This window comes from Sphaerodactylus townsendi, linkage group LG02 (genome assembly GCF_021028975.2).
Source record: "Sphaerodactylus townsendi isolate TG3544 linkage group LG02, MPM_Stown_v2.3, whole genome shotgun sequence".
Taxonomy (NCBI): Eukaryota; Metazoa; Chordata; class Lepidosauria; order Squamata; family Sphaerodactylidae; genus Sphaerodactylus; species Sphaerodactylus townsendi.
Window position 1 is genome coordinate 163,649,113 of NC_059426.1, and position 26,360 is coordinate 163,675,472.

At 44.0% G+C, this 26,360-nt stretch overlaps 1 protein-coding gene across 1 annotated transcript in view; it reads left to right on the top strand.

Annotated features, from left to right (window-relative positions):
- Positions 1 to 24,221, top strand: part of MARK3 (microtubule affinity regulating kinase 3) — a 99,312-nt gene extending 75,091 nt beyond the window's left edge. Inside the window, 7 exon segments of the mRNA XM_048484642.1 lie at positions 5,382 to 5,485; positions 9,405 to 9,569; positions 10,214 to 10,471; positions 20,539 to 20,583; positions 23,614 to 23,755; positions 23,758 to 23,823; positions 23,826 to 24,221. Coding sequence (XP_048340599.1) covers positions 5,382 to 5,485; positions 9,405 to 9,569; positions 10,214 to 10,471; positions 20,539 to 20,583; positions 23,614 to 23,755; positions 23,758 to 23,823; positions 23,826 to 23,978 — 933 coding nt within the window. The 3' untranslated portion in view covers positions 23,979 to 24,221.
- The last annotated feature ends 2,139 nt before the right edge of the window (positions 24,222 to 26,360 follow it).

The following is a 26,360-nucleotide window of genomic DNA, read 5'->3' on the forward strand; positions in this document are numbered from 1 at the left end:
CAAGCTTTGGGACTTTTCAAAACAGGGGGGGAAATGTACTGGTGGTAAAAGTCTTCAGCCTCAATCTGGCACCAGTGTTTACATACTGAGAGGTGAACATAACAGTAGAAAGCAATTTCAGGAGTTTGTGGAATAATCCTTTTCTCCTATTGTGGGGTTCTGCAGATAACAAATCAAAGGCCTGCTTCACAGGTACACACAGCCCGAAATATAATTCTGGAGTCACTTTTTCCTTGTGTTGTTGTGGGTGGAAAGTTTGGTCGATTAAGATTGCTTTGGTCCCTTTTTTCCAAAATCCTCTTTTTTTCTACAAGGCTTACAGATGATATCAAAACCACAGTTAAATTTTAATTACAACTACAAAACGATGCAAAATTCACCCACAGGGTGAGCAACTAAACAAGGAAGAGTCAGAACATTCAGCAGAAAAGAAAATGGGAATTAAAAATACCTGTGCCTAAATAATCAGTAATTTATTATTATTATTATTATTTATTATATTTATTAAGGATCCAAATGACCTCCCAGGGTAGCACTTTCTACAGAATTGAAGGTACCACTGAAAAGCCCCTATTCTTGGGCACCACTCTACCCATTTTACTTGGTGGGACAGACAACCAAAGGAGCTCTGAAGAGAGTCTCACCAAATGGGAAGCTTAATTCAGGAGCAGGCATACTTTAAGATCTCCGGGCCCAAGTCAGAACCAGCTCTTTTTCAGTCAGAACCAGCTCTTCGAATCTCACCAAAACCCAAAAGGAAGCTGGCACCTATTTTGCAGCAGCACAGGATAAAACTGACTGTGGCATGTCAAAACCAGAAGTGTCTAAATAGTCTTCGTAGGACTTCAGGAGAGAATGCTGCTAGAACACAGCCATACAGCCCGGAAACCACACAGCACCCAAGTCTTCGTAGGGTTTCCCACATAGACCTCGACAGGACCAGAATGTGGTTGACTGTGCCAAGGGCATTCATTTCCACGGGCCAGTGCTGGAGACATGCCAACTGAAGTTGGCCAAAAATGCTTTGAGCCGTGGAAACCAAATCTAGGACTGCTACCAAGTTGCAGTGACAGTGGGCATTTTGTGGGGGGCATCTAGTCACAATTGATTTATGGTGACCCCTGGAGGGATTTTCAAGGCAAGAGATGTTTAGAGATGGTTGGCCGTTGCCAGCCTCCGCATGTCGACCCTGGTATTCCTTGGTGGTCTCCCATCCAATCTCCTGGACCAATCCTGCCTAGCTTCTGAGATCTGATGAGATCAGTCTAGTCTGGGATTATCCAGGTCAGGGCATGCTGGGCTTTAAGGGGAGGTCAACTTGCTGTGGGACCATCTTCTGGTCTGGAGAACCGCCCCCCACACACACACACAAACACACTCACACCCCAACAGCACCTCCATTTTGTCTCTACTGAGCTGTGGTTTATTAAATTCTGCTCATTATCATGTTGACCTGGTAAGAACACTTCAAGCAAAGTCTGCCATATAGAAGAGTTTGGATTTATACCCCCTTCTCTCCTGTAAGGAGACTCAAAGGCTTTCCTCCCCCCCACACCACACCACACCAAACACCCTGTGAGGTGGGTGGGGCTGAGAGAGCTCTGAAAAGCTGTAACTAGCCCAAGGTCACCCACCTGGCGCGTGTTAGAGTGCACAGGCTAATCTCATTTCCCAGACAAGTTTCCACAGCTCAAGTGGCAGAGCGGGGAATGAAACCCAGTTCCCCAGATTAGAGTACACCTATTCTTAACTGCTACACCACTGCTGCTCTTGTATATAGAGATGTGTCCTTTATTTCAAGAGGTTGCCATGCCACAATTCCCACATTTAAGTGTTTAAATAAGAATATCCACAGGTATTATAAGGTTCCCTACACTTTTGTTAGTTCTTCTCACACTGTCTCTTCTGTTTTCCTTCAGTATGGGCAGAGAAGCAGACCATGGTGGAAGACAGACACCACCAATGGTTGTATTTACCCCAGTGGTGGGATCCAAAAATTTTAGTAACCGGTTCCCATGGTGGTGGGATTCAAACTCTGGCGTAGCGCCAATGGGGCTGGGCGGGGCACAATGGGGGCGTGGCTGGGCATTCCAGGGGCGGGGCATTCCTGTGCAGGGCTGTGGCATAAGACGAGCGCCAGCCAAGGCTTGGTCCTTGGGCGGGAAACGAATGCACGCAGGCGCAGGCTGCCATGCACGCCGGTGCACCTCCTGCTAGACTGCTTCAAGTTCTGCGCACTAGTGCTGAGAGGAGGGACGTAACTAAGGCAAAAATCACGTGGCAAAAATCACCAATTAGTAATCCCCTCTCAGCACACACAAATAATTAGTAACCTACTCTCGGGAACCTGTGAGAACCTGCTGGATCCCACCTCTGATTTACCCCCTTTCTTTTTTACTTCTCCCTGCAGTAAAGAGAGTGCAGGGCAGTCTTTGGCCTGTTCCAAGCGGGAAGGGGGGGGGGTCACAAGAATAACCTTCAAAGAAACCATTGCAGACTCCAGCAGACTCTTTGTGTCTGCTTGCTTATCTGGATTGTATGTAGACCACTCCTTCAGTTAGCGATTCTCAAGGAAGTTTACAGGAAATCATTAAAAATATAATATTGGCAGCATTAAAATTAATAATGCCATTGCAGGGAACATCTAGGTTGTAAAAAAGAGAGAGAGAGAGACTGATTAATTGTTGATCCTGTTTCAAACACTCGATTAATAAATAGCAGCACAGTAAAGTGTTTCATAGCAGCAATAGCCGCCTGAGGAGAATTAAAAACCGCACAAGTGAACAGAGATAATTGCACATGCATGGAAAAGCTGTCACTTTAAAAAGAGCTATTTAGGAAGATGTGAAAAAGCCACAGTAATTTAAATAGGGTTTTTTAAAATAAAATAAAAAAGGCAAAGCAATAAGTCTTCGGCTTTTGCCGTGAAGAAGAAGAAGAGTTTGGATTTATATCCCCCCTTTCTCTCCTGCAGGAGACTCAAAGGGGCTGACAATCTCCTTGCCCTTCCCCCCTCACAACAAACACCCTGTGAGGTAGGTGGGGCTGAGAGAGCTCCGAGAAGCTGTGACTAGCCCAAGGTCACCCAGCTGGCGTGTGTGGGAGTGCACAGGCTAATCTGAATTCCCCAGATAAGCCTCCACAGCTCAGGTGGCAGAGCGGGGAATCAAACCCGGATCCTCCAGATTAGATACACGAGCTCTTAACCTCCTACGCCACTGCTGCTCCTGAAGCCTGACGTCATATGCTGGTCCAAGATAAGGAGCTGTGAGGATGTTATTCCCAAGACGAGTCGCTACAGAAAAGTCCCCGTCCCTTGTGGTCACCCAATCTTCTGTCCATCTCATAACAAAAATTCCTTTGCCTGCTTCCTCAGCTGTCTGACAGTTCTGCCAAATAGGATGAGATGCTGAACTCTGCAAAAGAGAATTTGCTGTGCTTTGGTCAACAAAACACACTTCCCCTTTGGAACTTTTTGCCTTCCAACTTAAATGTTTAGTGTCGGTTTCTATCACTGGGTGATTCTGCACAGGCCAGATATAAGGGCCCTTCTAAAAAGCATTTTGGGGGATAAGTTTCCACGGAACTAGCCCCTCAAACGCTTCTGACTCATTACATTTGCCTGAACCTGGGTGTCACTAAATAGCGAATTTTTCCCCTTTAATGCTAGTTTCAAATGCTTCTTTCTTCCTTGCGCAAACTACGGCAAGCAGGAAGTATTCTGTGCCCACCCCCTTCCTTCCACCATTATGGTGGATTCTCCAGACGGCCACCATTAGAGTGGATTCTCTAATAGGCTGCTGCCATGTTGTGCCGGTAGGTGGGGGGATTCTCAGCTGCACAGTTTGCCCCGAAACGCTGCATTTCCCGTGCGAACTGTGCCGCCTCCTGCCACCAGGATCCCAGCTATCTCAGCTGGCTCCTGCATCTGCCATGCAAATGGCAGCACAGGCAACACGGGGTCATGTAACCCATTTCAGTTGCCTCTGCAGAATCTGCCACCATCTGTCTCATACCCAGGTCTTTTTGCTGTTTCTTTGGTGCTCACTATTACAGTTAATGGTGTGTCCCCAGCCTTGTTAAATATCTGCTGTAATCCCCCGGTCTGTTGAAGCAGCTAATCTCCAAAGAACTCCTGCAGGTTAGCTGAGCGTGCTGTGTCTCCCCTGCCGGTCTTTTTACTTAACAGCCCTTGTTCACCCTGTGGCTGTTTATCGTACCACCTTCTTCAGATATCCGTGCAAACGATCCCTGCAAGATTTCCCTCACCAGTGAATTGCTTGACTTGGTGTCTGCTCTTTGTATCGTTCCCTGAAGCCGAGGGATTTGTAATGGAATGGCTTGGTTCTGTTCTAGTCCTCTTTGGGTTTTTATCCTACTTCTGAGGCTGCGCTGTCCAGGAGGGAGGGAAAGTGCGGCTTCCTGGCTTTCCCTGTTTCCTGCAAAGCCCCACTGAGTGCATGCTTGCCTTGACTACATGCTGTGTATGTGTTCGGTTCCTCTAATGTATTTTTAAAAATCATTCTGTTACCCACTAGCTCTTCAGTCATTCTTGGAAAATCGATCAGCGGCTTGGGCATATCTCCACACTCTTTCTCTGTAAAGACAGAGGCCAAGTAATTCTTTCACTTTCTTTGTGCTCCTTCCCTGAACAAAACGTTGTTTTTGAGTGGCCTTGTGGGGTCTCTTTTCCTCTGTTCCCGTGTGCCCACATATTTGAAATGACTTGTCCCAGCTATTCTGCAGTGGTGTTCTCTTTCCACTTTTAATTCCTTTTGTTTTAATTGTATCTTCCTTGGAGCCTTGATTATTATTATTTTTTGTTAAAACCCATCGTATGTAGTAATGATTGCTTTTATTTTCATCCCTTGGTCTTCTAGCCTCTGAAGTATGTTATTTTAATTTACCTTCGGAAGGGATTCTATTATTTGAGGAAAGCCATAAAATGTTTAAGAATATGTATTGTCGAAGGCTTTCTTGGCCAGAATCACTGGGGTGTTGTATGGTTTCCGGACTGTATGGCCGTGTTCTAGTAGCGTTTTCTCTTGACGTTTCACTTGCATCTGTGGCTGGCATCTTCATCTGAAGGTGCCAGCCACAGATGCAGGCAAGACGTCAGGAGAAAATACTGCTAGAACACGGCCATGCAGCCCGGAAACCACACAACACCCCACTATTTAAGAATAGATCAGGACAACAAATAGTTAGTCTTTCGGTTTGTGTATTGATATGCAAGCTTGTTCTACTAAAAATAATAGAAGGTTCCAATTTCTTTACGGTTGGGACAACCAGAATTCAGCAAATGCAGTAAAACAGACTGTTTGTTTTCCAGTAATACCTTCCTCTCAAAAATTAATACCTGTGTACCCTTTCTTCCCTAGAGCAACACTGCACCTGGAGCCATGACCCGGCGAAATACCTATGTTTGTAGCGACCGACCCACTACAGACAGGCATTCGGTCATTCAGAATGGGAAGGAGAGCAGGTAGGAATCTTCCATAGAAAAGGAGTGTTTATGTTCTTCTCATTGCCATTGTGACATTGAATGGAAGTACATTTTCTTCCTCCTCTGGCAAGCTTTGGTGTGTTGCAAATCAGTTCCAATATTGATTTTTTTCCCAGTTACTTTTTCTTTGTAAATCCTGTTCCGGCAAGACAAAATCCATCCCAGTGCAAGGGAGACTTTAACATTTGCTAACATCCGCTGATTTTAATAGGGGCAACTTAACAGTACTTGTGTTTCATTTTAGCTGCAGCTTGTGTAATTATCCTAATTGATCATTAAGAGTGCTGCTTTCACGCCAGGTGGGATAAAGGGATCTTCATTCTTGGACATTTCTGTAGCATTTAAAGTCCTTGGCTTTTTTTTGTTATGGTGTTCAGATTCAACCTGAGTAAGGCAAGGTGGAATAAAAAGGCAGCTCAGGGGATTTTCCCATTCAAACCTGAAGATAACGAACTTGGAAATGGTGTGTTGATGTTTGTTTTTCTGTGTCTCGATCGAGACTGTGCTGTTTGCTGTATTCCTGAACAATGTACAGGTTTTCCATCAAAGGTGGTCATTGTTCTGTTTCACTGAGTCTGGTGTTTTGTGCCTGGTGTAATGTGTCTCATACGCTGTGTGTGTGTCACTATCAAGGGAACTCCATAAAACAAATGAGATATCATATAGAAATACCAAACCTGATCTTCCCAAACATTTAATTTGGGTAAAACTGAGAATGCTCAGTTAACTTCCTGACTGATGTCTGGTCTCAGGCTGTCTAGCTAGGCGTCCCCTGTTCTTTTCCTCCATGCATTTTTGTTGGGGCAAGGCAACGCCGGGAAGATCTTTTGTAGAATCTTGCACCAAAATAGCATCGTGGATGGATTACAGAAGAATTGCTTGTCTCTTTTTCCAAGCGGCAGTCACAGAACTTTTCCTTACCAGGCCTCACACGAAAGAGGCCTGCTGCTGCTGTCAGAAATGAAGCAAGATGGCCACTTTGTTCTGACCTTTAGCTCCCTGGAAAGGTCTTAGCTTTCATGCACTCCTTCTTGGTGGATTTCATGTGTATATAAGGACAAAAGTGCTTTGAGTAATCCACAGTAAGCTGCTTATCCTATAGTAAAGGTCATGTTGTCCTTGAATCCTAAAGGGTAATAAGGGGGAAACATAGAACATTTACCTCTAGCGTTCTCTGTGGTCTGTGAGTCAGGAAAGACTTCTGGATTTCAGAGTTTGGTTTCTGTCTCTGGGAGCTTTGCAGTTGTGAGTCTTCTTTTGTAAAGATGCTGGAAATCTGGACTAACCCAGAGGTGGCCAAACTGTTTCTCATATGTGGCTTTTTGCTACATACAATGTTACCTGTGGCTGGGTAGGCTGGTCAGTGGAAAGAGTCTCCCCCTCTCCCAGCCTGTCTCATACTGTGCACATTCTTGTGAGCCAACGTGGTATAGTGGTTAAGAGCAGGTGCACTCTAATCTGGGGAATCAGGTTTGATTCCCTGCTCTGCCACCTGAGCTGTGGAGGCTTATCTGGGGAATTCAGATTAGCCTGTATACTCCCACACATGCCAGCTGGGTGACCTTGGACTAGTCACGGTTCTTCAGAGCTCTCTCAGCCCCACCCACCTCACAGGGTGCTTGTTGTGAGGGGGGGAAGGGACAGGAGATTGTAAACCCCTTTTGAGTCTCCTTACAGGAGAGAAAGCGGGTGGTGGAAATCCAAACTCTTCTTCTTCTCTTCTTGTCTCTGGCTGCACTGCTGACCTTTGCTGTGGTGCACGGAGGCCAGAAGGGAGGGCAAGAGCTTGGGCATGAGGGTTAGAGGCAGGGGTGCCCTGCCTCTGGATTTTAAACAACACAGCAACGCTGGAGATTCACAATATTTCTACTACCAGTAATAACCAGTAACTGCCATTGGCAATATCTGGTTTTCCCCGTTTTCTTTTTCTTTTTTGGCAATCTCATTTAATATTAATAGAATTAATAAAAATTGCACACATGAATAATTATTACACATGCTTATTTCTTAACTTTTTAAATTAAACGTTGGTAACAAGATGCACACGTTATGATAAAAACGTGTGTGTGATATTTGTTCCTGTCTTGCGGCTCTGAAAGATCTGAAGTTTGTTCTATGCGGCTCTTACGTTAAGCAAGTTTGGCCACCCCTGGTCTAATCCATAGCTGTTTAAAGTAAGGAGTTTGGGGCAAGTGGGGGGGAGGGGGGAACGACGATGACATATTGACTAGTTTTTGTTTGAATTGGCTGGGTCAGGTTTCACAAAAGTTGCCATCCTAGTTCCTGATGAGATACTGAACAGCAGAGATTCTTTGGAAGGAGCAAAGCCTTAAGTATTTATTTGTCCTCAAGAGTCTGCATGAAATATCCCTTTTCTAAATTGGGCTGATGGCTCATACAAGAAAGGAAACGTGGAGGTTTTCCGCTAATTAATAATGATAGTAATTCTGCTTGGTATTTGCAAAAACTCACTTCAGTTGGTATTATAAGAAGAGCTTGTTGCATGTGAACACACGTTAAGCTGTGGGCCCAAACAAAAGTGTTTGATTTAGCTAAGTTGAACACCAATATTATTGGCTGCCATGTGTATCAAGGGGGTAGTCTTGTTCTAATTACTTGTCGACCACAATAAGCAATATCTGGTATTAGTTAAGATGGTGAGCTATGACCCATGAGACCCTGGTTCAGATCTTTGCCCAGCCTGAATTCAACGGGTCGCCATAGTCAAGTTGTTTCCTCTTCAGCCCCTTCACTAATGGGCCTGGATTGTCATGTTATCCTAAGGCTGATGGGATATGTTGTCTTGTGTGTTACAGAACCTAAAGCAGGGGTAGGGAACCTTTAACACTCAAGAGCCATTTGGACCCGTTTTTCCACGGGAAAAGAAAACACTTGGAGCCGCAAATAATTTTTGACATTTAAAATAAAGATAACACTATATATATTGGGTTTTTTAAACCTTTTACTCCGCTCATTCTGAGAAGCGCATGGATGCGTCCGCCCTGCTGCCTGCAGGGCGGGCAAGGATGGGGCCAGTGGCTCGGCCTTGCCAGCCGCCGGGAAAGCACCCGCCCCGCTCCAATGGGGGGCGCGAGAGGGCGGGTAAGGATGGGGCCGGCTGCTCAGCTCGTGGAGCCGCAGTGCAAGGGCAGAAGAGCCGCATGCGGCTCTCGAGCCGCAGGTTCCCTACCCCTGACCTAAAGTATTATATTTGTTTTTGTGTCCAGTTGCTTTAAGATGTTTGACTTTTAATAATGTTAATAGAGGCAGCGGGGTGTAGTGGTTACGAGTGACAGACTCTAACCTGTAGTACTGAGTTTGATTCCCTGTTCCTCCACATGAAGCCTGCACAGTCCTGGGCAGGTTCCACCTCCAGCCTTTCCAGTTAAAGTTCATTCTTTTGAAATATGTTGTTGGGGGAGAGTTTTGTGGATACTGTGGACCACCAAAATGACAAATCAGACGGTTCTAGATCAAATCAAGCCTGAACTCTCCCTAGAAACTAAAATACACTGAGGTTCATAGGACATTTTGGAGGTTATTAATGCATAGGGTTGCCATGGGTTGGAAGCAACTTGACAACTTAATGCAGTGCTTATAGTGGTTTGTGGAAGCTGTCTGGTCAGGTCCCGTTGCGGTAAGCATTTAACCCAGAGGTGTCCAACGCTGGCACTTCAGATGTTCATGGACTACAATTCCCATCAGCCTCACTGGCATGACCAGTCTGAAGCACCAGAGTTGGACACCCCTGATTTAACCAAAATGGAACATCCCCGTGGGAGGAAAGGTGCGCGCTTTTTCTTTTTTCTTTTGGTAACTACACAGTACCTTGCCTGTTTGTTTGTTGGTCCATCATGCTGTTCTTTCTGCCTCTGCCTGAACCCAAACCCCCTCGCAGCTTGACCGAAATGTTCGCTTATGCAGCTAGCCCTGCCACAGTATATACCGCATCCTCCATCAGTGTTCGGCTGCGACATCAGAAGTCGATGTCCATGTCAGCCTCTGTGCATGCGAAGATGATGTTGCCTGCAGTATACAATGACACAGATAACTTCAGGTCTATGTAAGAAATTACGAACATTCTCGTGAAACTAACAAGTCCACTGCTGTTTAACTCTCTGCTGTGGAACCTTTAGTAATAGATTTTGCTAGTGTGTGTGCCCCCACCCCCCGGTCCGGCCCACCACCATCTTCATTCTTCCTGTACGTCTTGTGGTTGAGGTTGTCTGTGCTGTGATCCCTTCTTGAGGAACATCTCAAATGTTCTGAAATCTCCCTACTACCTGGCCTGATTTTGTAATCATATAGCTGTGGAAGTGGTGAGGTTTAGTGGCTTTTCCTTTTCCTATACGTTCTCAAGGTGTGTCAGGTAGATGGAGAGGGAAGGAAGATTCTTATGTTGGTCTTTTCAAGAGAGGCTGCATTTGGTCCTTCCAGCCTTTCTTGCACTAGCCGTTTCCTGTATGGTTTCCTTACAGACCAAGTCCTTCCCTCTGCAGAGCTTTAGTCGGCCTATTTGTTTCTAATGCGTCTTAGAATATGAGTATTTCACGTTCTGCAGTAACTCTCTAAATGGTAGTCCACAAGAGGTTTTTCGTTTGGTATTGTAGCGCTTGCATCCCGCTCTTTGTAAACGCACACTGTTAAGCTTCCAAAAATTTGCATTTTTGCAAAAACGGGTGAATTTTTTTCCTTCCTTCCTTCTAGCACTGTTACTGATCAGAGAACCCCCGTTGCTTCAACTCACAGCATCAGCAGTGCGACAACGCCGGACCGGATCCGTTTCCCAAGAGGAACTGCGAGTCGTAGCACTTTCCACGGCCAGCTCAGAGAACGGCGTACGGCCACTTACAACGGACCTCCTGCGTCGCCCAGTCTGTCTCATGAAGCTACACCGCTTTCACAGACACGAAGTAGGGGCTCCACTAACCTATTCAGTAAATTAACCTCAAAGCTGACAAGAAGGTATGTATCTTTTAAAAAAAACAATCACATCTTGCTTTTTTCCTCCGAATATTCCCCTCAAAGGAATTGGGTTTTGGATGTGGATACTGCAAATAAGAAGATAGTTTATGCAGTTAATCTGCAAGGGGTTAGTTAGGCTGTAGAGGCCAAGTGAAATCGGCCAGTCTTAGAAATACCAGAACCAAACAGCGGAAACCAACCTGTACCATTTGCATTTAGAATTATTTAAAATATATTTTGTTCAGTCACTAACAACAAACTCTTCCAACCAGATCCATTCACTAATAATTAGGTATCATCAGTTATAGCATTCCAAAGAATATAGATGGGGGCAGATTCTTCTTGGAAATTGGAGTTCCAGCACATTAAGCCTATTGACGGTCATTCATAAATTTGTTTACCCCCAAATTAGACATATTTTTTGAGCACATACACAGTATGGTGACCTGATCATTAACTCATCTTCTGAATCCTGTTAAACCATTTTGATGTTAGTGTTTTTTTTTTCTTTTCTCCAGTTTATCTCAATGCAAATTTTTGCTGCAGCCAACAGTTTATAATCAATCATAAACAAACAAATTTTAAAAAACCTATACTCAGGCTATGTACAATGCCCAAAAGTGCAAAATTTAATACAATAAGAAAAGTGCAGACATCTCAGAACAAACTACAAGACCAGCCAGAATGTCTCAGGCAATTATTTAATCCAACAGATTATAGCCATTTCCTATTTTATGTCAGGTACTTTGATTTTTTTAGATAGCATAATAATACTGTAGTAGCCTCGGTAGCCCAGACTAGCCTGAATTTGCCAGAAATGAAGCAGGGTTAGCCATAGTCTGTACTGGGATGAGACAGGGTTGCTGTGCAGAGGCAGCCAATGGCAAACCACCTCTGCTTATCTCTTGCCTAGAAAACCCCATGTGGAATTACATGAGGTTGCCACAAGTCAGCCGTGACTGGAGTGTACTTAATTATTATAAATAATATGACTGCAGGATTCCTTGACAGTCTGTAGCTTGTGATTCCAAATGCTTGTTCCAAAAATCAGTCCCAGAAGTTTGAATTTCAGTACGCATCCAAAAGAAGTGCTTAAAATTTACTCTGTTAGCATTGCATAGAATCATAGAGTTGGAAGGGACCACAAAGGCCATCAAGTCCAACCCCCTGCCGTGCAGGAACACACAGTCAAAGCCTCTCCAACATTTATCACTTCTGTTTTATATGTCAGGTATCAAATACCACCGACACTGAATCTTAACAATTTTCTTTTGAATCTGCTGAGATCCATCTAAAATAAATTCTTATCAGCAGAAGCGGACTTTTTTCTTGCACTTGCTTTCCCATATAAGATCCACTAAGCAGGAGTGACCAACCTATGGTATAGGTTGGCTATCCCTAACGGAAAGTAGTATTTACAATATCTAAGAATGTTAGAACTCGTAAGTAGCTTTCTCATGCTCCTAGTTCAGCTTCACAGTGCATGCCAATAGAATAAGAAGTGTTCTACCAAAGTAGTAAGTGCTTTTCTACCAAAATAGTAAGTATGAGACACTGTGCAGACTTCATCAAGATTCAAGCTTTCAGAGAGACAGATACCAGTGTGCAGGATTGAGAGTGATGCTCTTAAAAAGAAGAATTTAGAAATGCTCTATATATTTTAGAATCATAGAGTTGGAAGAGACCCCAAGGGCCATCAAGTCCAAACCCCTGTCATGCAGGAACACACAATCAAAGTCCTCCCGACATATGATCATCCAGCAGTGGCGTAGGAGGTTAAGAGCTCGTGTATCTAATCTGGAGGAACCGGGTTTGATTCTCCGCTCTGCCGCCTGAGCTGTGGAGGCTTATCTGGGGAATTCAGATTAGCCTGTACACTCCCACACACGCCAGCTGGGTGACCTTGGGCTAGTCACAGCTTCTCGGAGCTTTCTCAGCCCCACCTACCTCACAGGGTGTTTGTTGTGAGAGTAGAAGGGCAAGGAGATTGTAAGCCCCTTTGAGTCTCCTACAGGAGAGAAAGGGGGGATATAAATCCAAACTCTTCTTCTTCTTCAGCCTCTGTTTAAAAACTTCCAAAGAAGGAGACTCTACCACTCCCCAAGGCAATTCCATTGTCTAACAGTCCTGACAGTCAGAAAGCTCTTCCTAATGTTTAGGTGGAATTTCTTTTCCTGCACCTTGAATCCATTACTCCGTGTCCTCATCTCTGGAGCATCAGAAAACAAGCTTGCTCCCTCACCAACATGACATCCCTTCAGATATTTAAACATAGCTATCATGTCCCCCCTTAACCTTTGCTTCTCCAGACTAAACATCCCCAGCTCCCTAAGACCCTCTTTCATAGGGCATGGACTCCAGACTCTTTACCATGGATAATTTTAATACCATGCCTCTGAGCTTTCGTTTTGGTTACAACTCTGTTGTCTGCGGTGTCTCAGCAATGGGGTTTCTCAGACACTATTCTGCTCAGAACTGTTTTCTCAACAGGGCACTGCCCGTCCAAAGAGGCTTATGGTAAAAAGATTCATATGCCCAACTCATGATTAATTGAAAAGGGGGCGGTCAGTTGTAGCGCTCGTACCTTGCTTTGCAAGCACAGTGTTTCTGGCTCGGTCCCCACAACGGAAAAGGGTCTCAAGATAGCCCTGGGAAATTATTTTGACTGTGGAGAGCCGCTATCAGCCCACGTAGGCATTATTCTCTTGAAGTTTCTCAGTGTTCATCGCGACACTGGGCATGCTGAGAAATTCACCTCTGCAAAGCTCAACACTTTTCTTTCTAAAGCAGATGTTCTTGCTGGCGTATTTCACTGAACCCTTCTGGTCGTGTAAATTCGTGTTCAGTTCCGCCTCTCTTGCATTTAATGCAACAGCGTAAAGCTCATCTTTGTTCGTACATGACTCCTCTTGCAAGCCTCTGCTATGTGGAGACTGAGAGGGAGAGCTTTGTGCTGAAGTATCCCATGCTTCCTACTGGCAAGACCGGAGCCTTGTGAACAAGCCTGTAGGATTAGCTTGGTTGGAGGTTTCCCCTACCACTGGGGACTTGATTTGAGGAGGGAATACTGTCATTCCGAGGTGTCACAGTTATATTTTTGGTTTTTTGTTCCTGTGGCACCTGCAGTTCAGAAATGAGCAGGTCCCGAACCCTTTTTGGCGTCTCGCCGCCATGGACTGGACAATTGGTTTCATTCTTATACATCCATGTAATCTTTTGGCGTTGAAACTGTCAGCATTTTCTTCACAGTTGAGTAAACTGCATCCAGCTAGTTTGTCAGGATGGGTTGCAGAGGCGTATCTGGGGAAAATGTAGCCTGGTGCAAAATCTGAGGTCACCACCACCACCACTGTATTGGCAGCTGCCCTCCCCCACCACAATCAAACAACTTTTTTTTTGCACCAGGTCTTGAAGTCAGTGTATGGACCTGGGGGGAAGGAGAAGGGGTGTGGAGGGCGATTTTCCGTCCCCCACGTGGCTAAATGGCCACAACTCAGGGACATTTACACCCCATATGTCCTCCTGGGCTGTCCCTGATGGGTTGGAATGTTCAGAGTTCCATTTGTAAAATGGGTGCCATATTGTCTGGAAGAAGCAACGGTTTTGGGGACTTCTAAATGCTCTTGATTGGCACCATGATTGTTATAAACAATAAGCTAAAGCTCTAGGGTTCTCCCCCCCCCCCCAATGCAGCAGTCGTGTTCTGTGCATAACCCATGCAGTTTTCTCAGATTTAAGATGTGCGGTTGGCATGAAGTCTTTTAGACTTTCCCAATTTCCTGAAAGATGAGGAACTGGAAGGAACAGGGCACTTTTAGGAAAAGGATTGGCAGAATCATGGGGGAGCGCAGATTGCTCAGTGTTCCTTGCGAGCTCCAACTCCTATTCCTGGAAGAAGCGTTCAGTTTCTTTGTAACCATGGATTGGATCCACTGGTTCCCTTCCACCAGAGGAAAGACCGTTTCCACCAGAAGACAAGAACCGCGGTCTTCATCCGGTTGTTCTGAAGCTTGAAGTGTTCCAGCTATACATTTGCAAGATGCCCTCATTCATCCACAACACGTCCACTTCATACACACTGACACAAAATGAGACCTAGGTTTTGCTTCATTGTCAAGTTTCAAAATCAGTAGCATTATGAAGAGTTCCTCACATTGGCAGTCTTCTTCTCATGCCCAAAGAGGAATCGTCCTTGTTTCCCCTCGTATGAGGAACATGGGGAAGAGATGAGAACGTTGAATTTCTCTAAACACGAAGGCCCATCCATTCCAATAACCATCCTTTATTTCCCAGAATAACATTTGAAACTATTGTTTCCTTTTGTTCGTCCGTCTCTTTATAACTGTGTGTCTCACTTTTTTTGAATGGATTTTCAATTTACTTCATACCGACACCTTTTGTTAATTATTATTTTGGCTTAATTTCTTTTAGAAACATGTCATTCAGATTTATCAAAAGGTAGGATTTTACTTATCTCTATTTTAAGAACCAGCTCACGCAATTAACCTTGAATTTGGCTTTTCTAGCCCTTTTTTTTTGGTTTTTCTAAGGAAAAAAACAACAAAAAACTAAAACTAAACTTTCTGCTGAGAACTAAATATTCTTCATGTACCCAAGATATGAAAGTAAATTTGTTAACTACTGATAATCCCTAAGGATCACCCGAATAATGAAATGCAAAGCATGCTTAGAGCGCTCTAATTACTTTGGTAGTGCCCCAAATAATTTTTTTCTTTATACTAATACACTTAGCATGCTTATGGTTGAAGAATGATGTAGTATTACTGATGAAAGGTATAACTCAGAGGTAAGTACGACTGTACTTAATTTGATTAACCTTAATTTTACTTTCAGAGCTTTTATTTTCCATCGGTCATAATATATTTGGAACCTTGCTCCACATTGTAGGGGATTTTTAAAAAAATTCTGGCAGTGATGCCCCAGAAATATAATATGCCTTCAAATCTATTAATGTCTTTTTACAGCAGAGTTTGTGACGAGTGTTTTCATTCAATAGACGTAAACTGTTTGAGAGGGTGTAAACAATATTATGAGGAGGCCATTATTTGGTGGATCTAAAATCAATTAAAATGGTTAATTATTTAGCCTCTTTGATAATTACCTGCTGAAACTCAATCTCGGTCAGATGTGCAAACAGTTCAATCTCTCTTGAAGTGCAAGAAATGATTAGATATCGAACCATCTCGAATGGATGGCACCAAACGCATCGCACAGCGCATGGCTTTTGGCATGTAAACGCGTAGCTTCTTGCACTTGAGGAAAGACTAGTTTTCCACCAGCTTGTACGTACTATTTTAGGTTTCTAAAAGATACAATGCATGCCGCTTTATACATAAAGCAACGCTGGACAATTCACAGTTTCTTCGCAGCAGTTTTACCAAATAGAGCTGTGGTGAGATACACCTTTGCTTGGCCTCAAAGTATTCTAACGGGTTACTGAGCTGAATACAAGCCACCGTGCACAAAGAAAACCACAGTAGCCGCTTGAGCCAAGTCACACCATTTGTGTGTCTGCATGTGCAAGATCTTGCTCCACTAATCAGAAAGTGAACCTAGCAGTTTCTTCTGGAGGAAAAGTCGATCTATGGCTGCCAACCTTGATCCTCCTTGATCTGAGATTTCAAATGCCTTAGCAGACCAGGTGCTCGGGAGCAGCAGCAGCGGAAAGCCATTGCTTTCACATCCTGCATGTGAGCTCCCAAAGGCATCCGGTGGGCCACTGCGAATAGCACAGTGCTGGACTAGACGGACTCTGGTCTGGTCCAGCAGGCTCTCTCTCATGTTCTTATGCTCATTCTCAAAATGGCTCCCTGAGATACATTATAGGAAAGGGAAAAGACTCTGTATGTGTCTCTGTGTGTCATTGTGTACTTGAGCAAACTAGGACAGGAGCCAGAGATATTGCACAAGATTGTGCTCAATCTCTTCTGCAAGCAGAAGTACATTAAGTAGATCGCCCTCACCCCCATATGTACATTGCTGGGTCCATCTACTGTATTCACTTCCCCCATTCCAGTAACTTCCTCTGATGTTCTGAAGTGCATTTGAAGATCCTGTGACATTAAGAGCTTCCCCAGTCGGCTTTACGGAGGGCAGAGTGAGAACTGAAGAGCAGGCCTGCTGGAGCAGACCAGTGGCCCACCTTGTCCAGCCTTCTGGTTCACACAGTGGCCAGTCTGATGCCCCAGGAAGGTGTACAAGCAGGGTGCAGAGGCTGAAGCCTACCACTGGTTTGGCCCTGCGACGCTAGTGTGCAGAAGATTTGCTCCACTGAACCGTGGAGAGTATTAGCTCTGATCCCTCTGCAGCTCTCCGCTGACGGAAGGGATTTCCGTCAGCAGAATCGGATTTCCTTCCTGCCTCTTCCTACTGTAGCCCAAAATGTCCCTAAAAATGCCCCCAAGGACTACCCCTCCCTCCACCAGGAAGGGCAGGTAAGTGTAACTGGCAAAGAAACGTCCCTCTTTCTGCTAGCAGGCATTTTCTGCAAGACGCAGCCTTCCATTTGATCATCGTGGCTGGGAGCTATCAAATGGGTTTGTTTAATCCCCTTCCACACTTCGATTACTGTCTCTGTGCAAGTTTAGTAGCTTTTTTTTTTTGCATTTTAATGTAGGCATATAGAGATCCCTCCATGAATAGGGTAACTGCCACCTGCCAGGTTTACGGCATGCTGGAACCTCGTGAGGTTGAGATGATCACGTTGCGTGGTGTTCTCAACAGGGCAGGGGTATGCAGCAACATTATGATATCCAGAGCTCTTCTTGGAGAGAAATTAGCTTATATCACTTCTCTTTCTTTTGTGTTGCCAATTCTTTAATTCTGGTACATTTTAGGGTACTTGTCGGGTCATCCGAAGGAAGTTTGAGTAAGAAACAAACTTAAGTACTATATGAGAGTGGTGAAAACTTGTATGCTCGTGCAAGGAATATTGATTTTAATGAATTAGGGAACAGTGGGTTATAATATAATAGAATATGATATTTGGTATATGTCACAGTGTAGAATTGATGCAGATTGAAAGGATTTCATCTTGCTGTATGGTTGCAGTAGCAAGTCAGAGGAAATCCCATACTTGGGAATGGAAAACTCTGGTTGTGGCTTCTTGTGAAACTGTTAACCTATTGATTGGCTACGTTTTGGATTTAGCAATTGGCCTTGTTAAATTACTTGCATGCTTCTCCGATTTGCAGATATCCACAGTTTACTAAGATGTGTGATTTACACTCAGACAGAAATAGAAAAATATAAATGTGATGTGCTCTATCCCGTAAAGTCTTGTTTTGTCTTGAGTCCCAAATAAGGTAACTCCAAAATATATCAGTCCTAGATGCTGCGATTGCTTAAGATGACACATCTCATACATGATGACTTGCATGTCTTTCCCCCTCTGAATGTTATTTGGTCTGCTGTAATGGGTACCCAAAATTTAAGGTAATATTTACTGCGCTGTGCAATCACCTTTATACATTTCAGTTCATGCTGTTCAGTAATTCAAATTACCTGGCTTGCTGATAGTATGAAAACTACCTTGGAACCCATTTGCAGAGCAACTGTTATACCTCAAAGCCCTGTTGATCTGAGCTGAAATGCCCTCAATCTAATGTGGTTTTGCAGATGTTGAAACTACTGGTTGGTTTCAGCATTCGAAGTCACTATTCTGTAATAACTTTGAAATGCTTTTTACCAGATGGCCTCCTGAGAGCTGTGCTAATATGTTTCTGAAATTCATTAATTCATATTTCACGCTCTACAAATGATGAAGGTACTCAGCCATTACTGAAGTATAGCTCCAGTTCATTAGGTTAAATGAAAATGCAAATCCATGCTGTAATCAACACCGCCAAGTCAATCCTACCAGTGCTATTGGCATCTATAGCCCAAGAGCCATTAACGTTGGGTATCCTTCAGGTGCCTCTCTGCAAATATTTATACGCCATCACCTCTGCAATTTTAAGATCCTGTTGGTGTTTGCTGAGCCGTGATATTATTTAGTGGGTTGCCCCCTTCCTGTCCCCGTTTCCTGTTAAAAGGTTTTAAAACTAGCAGCAGACTTGGGGGTAAGGTGACATCCGGCGTTGATTGTTTCTCTTCTCAGACGTTTTCCAAAATACACGTATTTCCCGAAAGAACACGGAATGCAAGGGAGAAAATAGGGGGGCTGTGACTTAGTGTTAAGAAGAATTGCTTTGCAAGCCCCCATGTCCAGTTCCCAGCATTTCCAGTTTAAAAAAATAATCTGGAAATAGCTGAATGGTTGAACTTGCATCTGAGACCATGGAGAGCCACTGCTAGTCAGAGTAGATCCTACTGACCCCGATAGACCAATGGACCCTGTAGAAGGTAGTTTCATGGGTGTTTCAGTTCACTGTGCTGTTACACTCAGTTGAGTACAGTGAGTTGCTGTTAAAATGTTAAAATGGCTGACGAAATCACCCTGCTGAGTGACAGTTTCAGATTTTTTCGCTCCACCACATTGCACCTTATATTCATTGACTATTATAGCCAAAGCAAAGTGCTTGAATGGAGGAAACTGGCCCCCTTTCTCTGCTCTGTGCTGAATAGATGGGACAGGCACGGAGAGAAAGAAGTGGTGTGTAGCTAGTTATATATAAGACTGTGGAATAACTAGGCTACTGGTTACGTTTAATCCACTGTCGCCTATCGAGCACGCTGTGTTATGATTTCCAGCCTGCCCCCGCCACCGCAAGCTTAAAATAAAAGTAACCCATCAGATAAGACAGCTTTATTTACATTGGTATGTTTATGATTTATGCATGTGGCACAGTCTAGGCATAAATTCATTGAGGTGCTTGATTCTGATGGCCATCACTCAACTTCCTTATGTAAGGTTGGATTCCTGTTTGCTGTGTCTACTTGAAGGAGCGGGGGAGTCTTGGATTTTGGCCTCAGGGCAGGGTGTGCAATGTAAAATAGCTTTCTTGCCCTGAGTGTCAGAAGTCATGGTAAGTGGCGGGAAGGTCACTGCTGAAAATCCCAGAGAACTTTCGTTTCCCTAGATCTCTCCCTGTTAGGAATCACTGAAAAACTAGATTGGTGCAACGAGATTGTTGGTTTGTAGACACTGTGTGTGTTTCTGCTCAGAGAATTGTGTATAATGTCAGCTCTACAATATGAGCTCGGATAAAATTCCACATCAGGACAAATTTTGTTGAAGGCCATTACAGTCACATTTGAAATTGAGTGTTGGATTAGAAGTGGAAACGCCTTTTTCCTCCCAAAGTGTTTTTGATTTTACGAGATTCTGCTGAATTGGCAAGTCAGGGGAAGGGTTTCTATCGGCTACTAATAACATTTAGTTAATTTCAAGCAGGTGCTATTGAAGAAGGTGGAAAATGGTAGCTTTATAGTAGAGGTGCACTTTTACGTTCACTGTGGGAACAAGCGAAGAGGGGAACATTTTCAGTTAGTCTTCAAGTTTTTGCATACCCCTCTTCTCAAGTCTTGTTAAAATGCCCCTCTTTGTATGCATAGTTTTTTTCCCCAATGATCTACATATGAAGGGGAGGCAGAGGGTACTAAGTGCATGGAAGCACACCATGATAAACCTAACCAGAAAATAAATGGGTAGCAATCATCAACTGATCATGGAGTTAGTCCATTTATATATAATGAAAAAGGGGAAGTCTGGGAAATTCTGAAAATAATCATGAAGATCAACTTTTAAAATGGCATGTTGCAAAATAAACTGAATCTCTAGTACCTTAATTTCTTTTTCCTCCCTGTCTTACAGCTCCGATCTTGCTAGAATTCTCACACTGACTACTTTCATGCGTGTAATAAATAGCTAGTGCAAAGGCCAAGCGTTTGTGGCTTCCAAATATATTTCATTTGGGTAACGGCATGTTTGGTGTTCTAAGCCAACCGATGTTTGGTGTTCTAAGCCAACTGTATGCTTCAACCCAGGCTCTTGTTACAATTGTGGGATGTCGTTTGCAAGTGTTCTGCCGTCTTTATTCCTGCTAGTGTAAGATTTTGTCTTCTTTCTCCTGCTTCCTTTGTGCTTCGGCATTCTTTTCATTGAGGCTCCCGACTGAATATGAGAGGAACGGGAGATATGAGGGCTCAAGGTGAGGGCAACTACTGTTGTTGTTGTTGTTGTGTTGTTGTTGTTGTTGTTGTTATTATTGTGTTATTTGTTTAAAATGTTCCCTTAGGTGAGTTTGGACTCTCTTCTCCAATCCTTTTGATGTGACTTAGATAGTAGAACTCTGGTGGTGGTGGTACCCCTTCTGAGTTTTAACCAACATGCAAAACCAAGAAGGCCTTCTACCTGCAGATCTGCGATTAAATCCCTTACAGTGCACAACTCAAGATTTCTCACCTATGCACATTCCCTGGTGGAAATCTTATGACTCATAGTGCTGCAGCGTTTATTAAACTGTGTTGGCGAAAGCCAGCAATGTATGGAGCTGCTCAAAAAGTAGGTTTCCCAGATTAGCCAAAGGCTGTTGCTGAAATACCTTGGTATACACAGTCGAGCTCCCCAGTGTGAATTCTGGGGAGCTAATGCTTGTGACCGATTGGCTGCCATTGTTTTGGTGCAGAATGTAGCTTTGTGCAACTGTAAGTTAATCACAGAAATGTCTGAAAGGGGACCTTGGTTTCAAATGGGATGCTCTTCTTTTTTCAGAAGTTCTAGGATTTCATTGATACATTTCTTTAAATTGGGATCCATTTAGTTGGGGATCGCATTCTCGAAAGCTGAATTAACTGCCACTCCCTTTTTTTGCAATAATTCTCTGTGAAGTGGCTTTAAGTTGTGCAGTGACTGCCTCCATACACAAAGTTCAGCTCCTGGGTACCTGTTTGCCTAAAGATCCCTTGGCTAGAGATAGCCCAGGGGTCTGCAACAAGCAGCTCTCCAGATGTTCATGGACTACAATCTCCTTCAGCCCCTGCCAGCATAGTCAATTGGCCATGCTGGCAGGGGCTGATGGGAATTGTAGTCCATGAACATCTGGAGAGCCGCAGGTTGCAGACCCCTGAGATAGCCCATCATGAAGGCTACTAATTCGCAGAAGAGCAATATGAAATTCTAGACATTTCTGCACTATTTTTCATTTTCTTTGCGCCATTCCCAGAGGGGGAGGGGCATAGAAAGTGAGAAGGCACCCCTGGGAGAATCTGTTTCTCATTCCTGAATCTCAGCTTTGATAGAAGAACTGAATTTACCCAGTTCTCAGCAGAGTAAAAAACGCAGAGCATTATAAAAAATAAGGAATTATCCTTTCATAAGATTCTGCTTATAAAAAGTCGGGGTACAAAACATATCCGACAAATGAGGAAGACAAAAAATAATCACGTCCAAAACGCACAAGCCGGCAAACGAGCTTCCATAATAACAGCAAACAAACAGCATCCACAACACAGCATGAGGATAAAAAGGGGGAGAGGAGAGTGAAATGGAGTACAGAGCTACACCATTATATGCAGACCATGAAGGTGACCCCCAATCAACCCATTAACAACTCACCTGCCCTGCATTAACAGAAACAACCAAATGGTACAGCTGTCTTACTCCTGCAAGACCTTTATAGGAAGAATCGCAAGGGACGCCAGATGTTCTAACATGTTTCTCGTGCTCCGTATGAGCGTGTTTTTGCAATCCATAGAAGGCACAGCTATGGAAATGGTTGCATTTGCCCCAGTCCCTGGACAGTAACTGCCGTGTGTTTGTAGGCTTTAGCTCTAACAACTGTAGTGGGAAATATTTTTTGTCACTAATCCCTTCCACTTTCAATCTAAACTTTGATCAATCCTGTCTAGAAAACAATAACCTCAACACTTTCGCATCCCCTTTTGTAGCTGTTCCCCAAAACTTAGCACCGGAGACAAAAGAAGTAATTTTTAAGCTGTTTTCAATTGGTGGAGAACTCGGAAGGGCTGTCCTAGTCATAGACTTTTTCCCTTGTGGCTTTACAGTACTTCAGGAAGGTGTCCCAAGGGGCTTTTCTGCTGGAACTTCCTTGGTTGTGGCATGAACAGGGGTCACCTACACAGTGGACATCTTTTCTAGTGCCTGCCCACTGTTTTTAGAAAGTGGGTGTGGCTGTTATCCAGCAAGTCTTCTGATTGGCCCTTGGAGATTTGATTGGCCTTGCAGGTTTTTCAAAATGTTCTCTTTGGCATCAGCTGCCACCCTTCAAAAGGATCTCCATTGTGTGACTGAAGGTAAGCTGTTGCAGCCATTGTGTGGTTGGCTCTGACCCGTTCAGCAGCCATTTTTGTGATTGCGCCCACCATACCATGTCAGAATGCCAAAGGTACCCATAGGCCCAGACAGGTTGGGAGCTCCCTGAGTTAGAGGTTACAGAATACAGCAACCTTACTGAAGACTTCCTGGATGTGGTCACAGCTTGGGTGGGGCACCTCTCAGGAATCTTACGTAAGCCCCCTCTCCCGAGCTCCGTGAATGAAGAAAGGCAGGATATCAATGCAGTAAGTACATGTAGAAGACAGATACTATGTTGGGGAAACCTTGTTCGTGGGACAGGCCAATGGGATTCTGGACTAAAAAAAAATTATCCAGCGCTGCAGTCAGTTTTTGCATTTGGAGGTTGAAGCAGGTGCCCAAAGGGACCTTTCTCTTAGCACAAGTCCAAAAGAGTATTTGGAATGTACATGATACAGCCAATCACTCCTTGTCCTACAACATGCCTGCCAAATTCTGGATGTCTTTGCAAGGGGAAACATACACACTTGGTCCTCCATGTAGGGAGTGGAAGTTGGAGAAGCACCTTGGAAGGATGGCTTTGAGCAGAGGAGTGGTAGGTAGGGAAAAATTGTGATCTCCCCTCCCCCAGCGCTGCTGCTTCTCCGCTTGACCTCACCCTCTCCCATCCCAGGTCTTCTTTCCAGGGGAGATCACAATTTGGAATCCGCTATGCGTATCTGCATGCAAGTTCTGTTTAGTGTTGGCTTTTCCAGCAAATGCCTAGCAAAAGCAGCTCTTTACTCACAATAGGTAGCGGTCGCTAAGATAACTTGCTTAATAATCCCGCATGCTGCAAAGGAAGGGTGGCTCTGACTAACTTTAACAACCGCCGAGAAATTCTGAGTCGCCCGACGAATACTAAACCCGCACGATTCCCTTTCAGTCGCAACGTTGCCGGCGATCCGAAGGACGAGAACAAAGAGGCTAAACCCCGTTCCCTGCGCTTCACCTGGAGCATGAAAACCACCAGTTCCACGGTTACAGGCGACATGATGCGGGAGATCACGCGAAGGTCACTGGCAGCGCCAATAAGCACTGTGACTACGAAGACAGAAGGGAAGCGCTGTACCTTGCTTTTCTCAAGGTCCATCGGTTGACGGCCACGCGGAGAACCTCGTGCAGTGGGAGATGGAGGTGTGTAAGCTGCCAAGACTGTCCCTGAACGGAGTTCGCTTTAAACGGATATCGGGAACATCGATAGCTTTTAAAAACATTGCTTCCAAAATTGCCAATGAGTTAAAGCTGTAATGAGAGGAGAGCAAATCAAGTTTGTAAATTTAAAAAGTAGCAATTTCGAGGTTTTTTTTTTTTCCTTCCTTTGAGATCGCCAATGGAAATGTATAGAATAATATTTAGGGCAATAACCTCTGCATCTTCTGAATCATGATATTAAAGGAAAACAAGTCGCTGAGCTGGGAGGGAGAGTTGGACTTTTTTATATATATATATATATAAGTGCACTGCAGCATTAAAGTTGCCTCCTATGTAAAATATTACTCCCTTCTGCTTTATTTCCATTGCTCTTGAGTTCTTTGGTAAACATTTTTGGAACATCACAGTATAGACATTTGAATATGCCTCCTGTTTGTGTGGGTGTGTGAATGTACAGTATGTGTGTATAATTATGATATAAAAGTATTATATGTTAAATGACTCATTGAAAAGCATTGCAGATGTACCAGTACCTCGGGGAGGGGGGGTGAAATTGGTGCTAAAATTGATACAGCCAAGGTGGAAAACACTTTTAAAGAATTGGCTAGTTAACCAGTAAATGCAGGTTTTACCATTCACTGCTGTGTTTAAGATTAGTATGAAGAGTTTCGGTTAATGGTTGTGAACAGTTATTTCTGTGAGGTGTTTTTTTTTTTTAAGTTTGCTCTCATGAGGTAATTTAAAACTCATGGTGGTTTTTTTTTTTCCTTCAAAGTCTGGCGTTATTTCTCCCTCCTATTTATTATTATTTGAATCCAATTAAAACTAAACATTTGTAATAATTAAAATTGTGGGGATATGCTTCCAAGTTTTTTTTTTCTCTGAGACTAAATTATAGTTGAATCTCACCTTTTTTTCACTTCAAGGTTTTTTTGGGTTATTTTCAACAGTTGTGTTCTCGTTGGACCTGTGTACGGTAGGAATTGTGTGAGGTGGCCTCTTGGGGAACCACTGCTATTTGCCAGTAGCCTGCAGAGTTCGCACTCATGTTACCTTTTAATACCTTACGCTGAAGTAGAAATATATATTTAAATCCCAACCTGCCAGCCCTTGTTGCAGTGACTAACATTTTAAGTAGTGTAAAAGTTCCGTTGATACAGTGGGTGAGATTAGCCAAGAAAGAGTACACAAACTTCAGCTAGGCATACTATTTGCCCTGTGACTAATCCAAATGATGCCTGTATTTGCATATATAATGAGCATATTAAAAAGGAAAAAATACGCAAGTGGTCAGGTTCAGATGGGTAGCCAGTGCTAGTCTGTTACAGCAAAAATAAACAGTGTAATAGCGCCTTACAAATTGTGTTCTGTTATAAGCTTCTGTGGATTACAGCAGTTCTTCCAAGTGGCCAGTTTGTGAAACTGAAAAAATGGAGAACAACCACCACTCCAAATTGCTGTTTTAAGTTCTAAATCAGGGGTGGCGAACCTGTGGCACGGGAGCCAGAGGTGGCACTCAGAACCCTCTCTGTGGGCACACTCAAACAGAGTTAGGAGCAGCAGTGGCGTAGGAGGTTAAGAGCTCGTGTATCTAATCTGGAGGAACCGCGTTTGATTCCCTGCTCTGCCACCTGAGCTGTGGAAGCTTATCTGGGGAATTCAGATTAGCCTGTACACTCCCACACACGCCAGCTGGGTGACCTTGGGCTAGTCACAGCTTCTCGGAGCTCTCTCAGCCCCACCTACCTCACAGGGTGTTTGTTGTGAGGGGGGAAGGGCAAGGAGATTGTAAGTCCCTTTGAGTCTCCTGCAGGAGAGAAAGGGGGGATATAAATCCAAACTCTTCTTCTTCTTCCCCCCCGCCACCTCTAGGCTGGCCTGGGCCTCTGGGTTCAATTATTAGCATAAACCTAAGGCCTAGTTTTGGGGAAGCAATGTAGGTAACCCTGTTAAGCGCTGTTGAACCCCACTGATTTTCATGCGAAGAACTAAAGCGTGATTCTTCACCTGGGAGTAAGCTTGGTTGCTGCCAATGGGGCTTGCTTCTGAGTAAAGCTTCAAAGCAAAGCCACCAACTACCACCAAGCTTACTCCAGAGTAACACATGCCTCGGAGCCAACCCGTTTTTCTAAACTAAAACCTCAGTATTGAGGTTAAATTGCCGTTCTGGCACTTTGCGATAAATAAGTGGTTTTTGGGTTACAATTTGGGCACTCAGTCTCAAAAAGGTTCACTATCACTGTTCTAAATCTTACCTTACAGTGGCCCAAAATAGTCAAGTTGTAATCAGCGTGGTGTGGTGGTTAAGAGTGGCGGACTCTTATTTGAACTGGGTTTGTTTCACTGCTGCTCCACATGAAGTCTGCTGGGTGACCTTAGACCTGTCACAGTTCTCTCAGAACTTTCTCAGGCCCACTTACCTCATTTGGTGTCTGTTGTGGGGACAGGAAGGGAAGGAGTGTGTAAGCCACCTTGAGT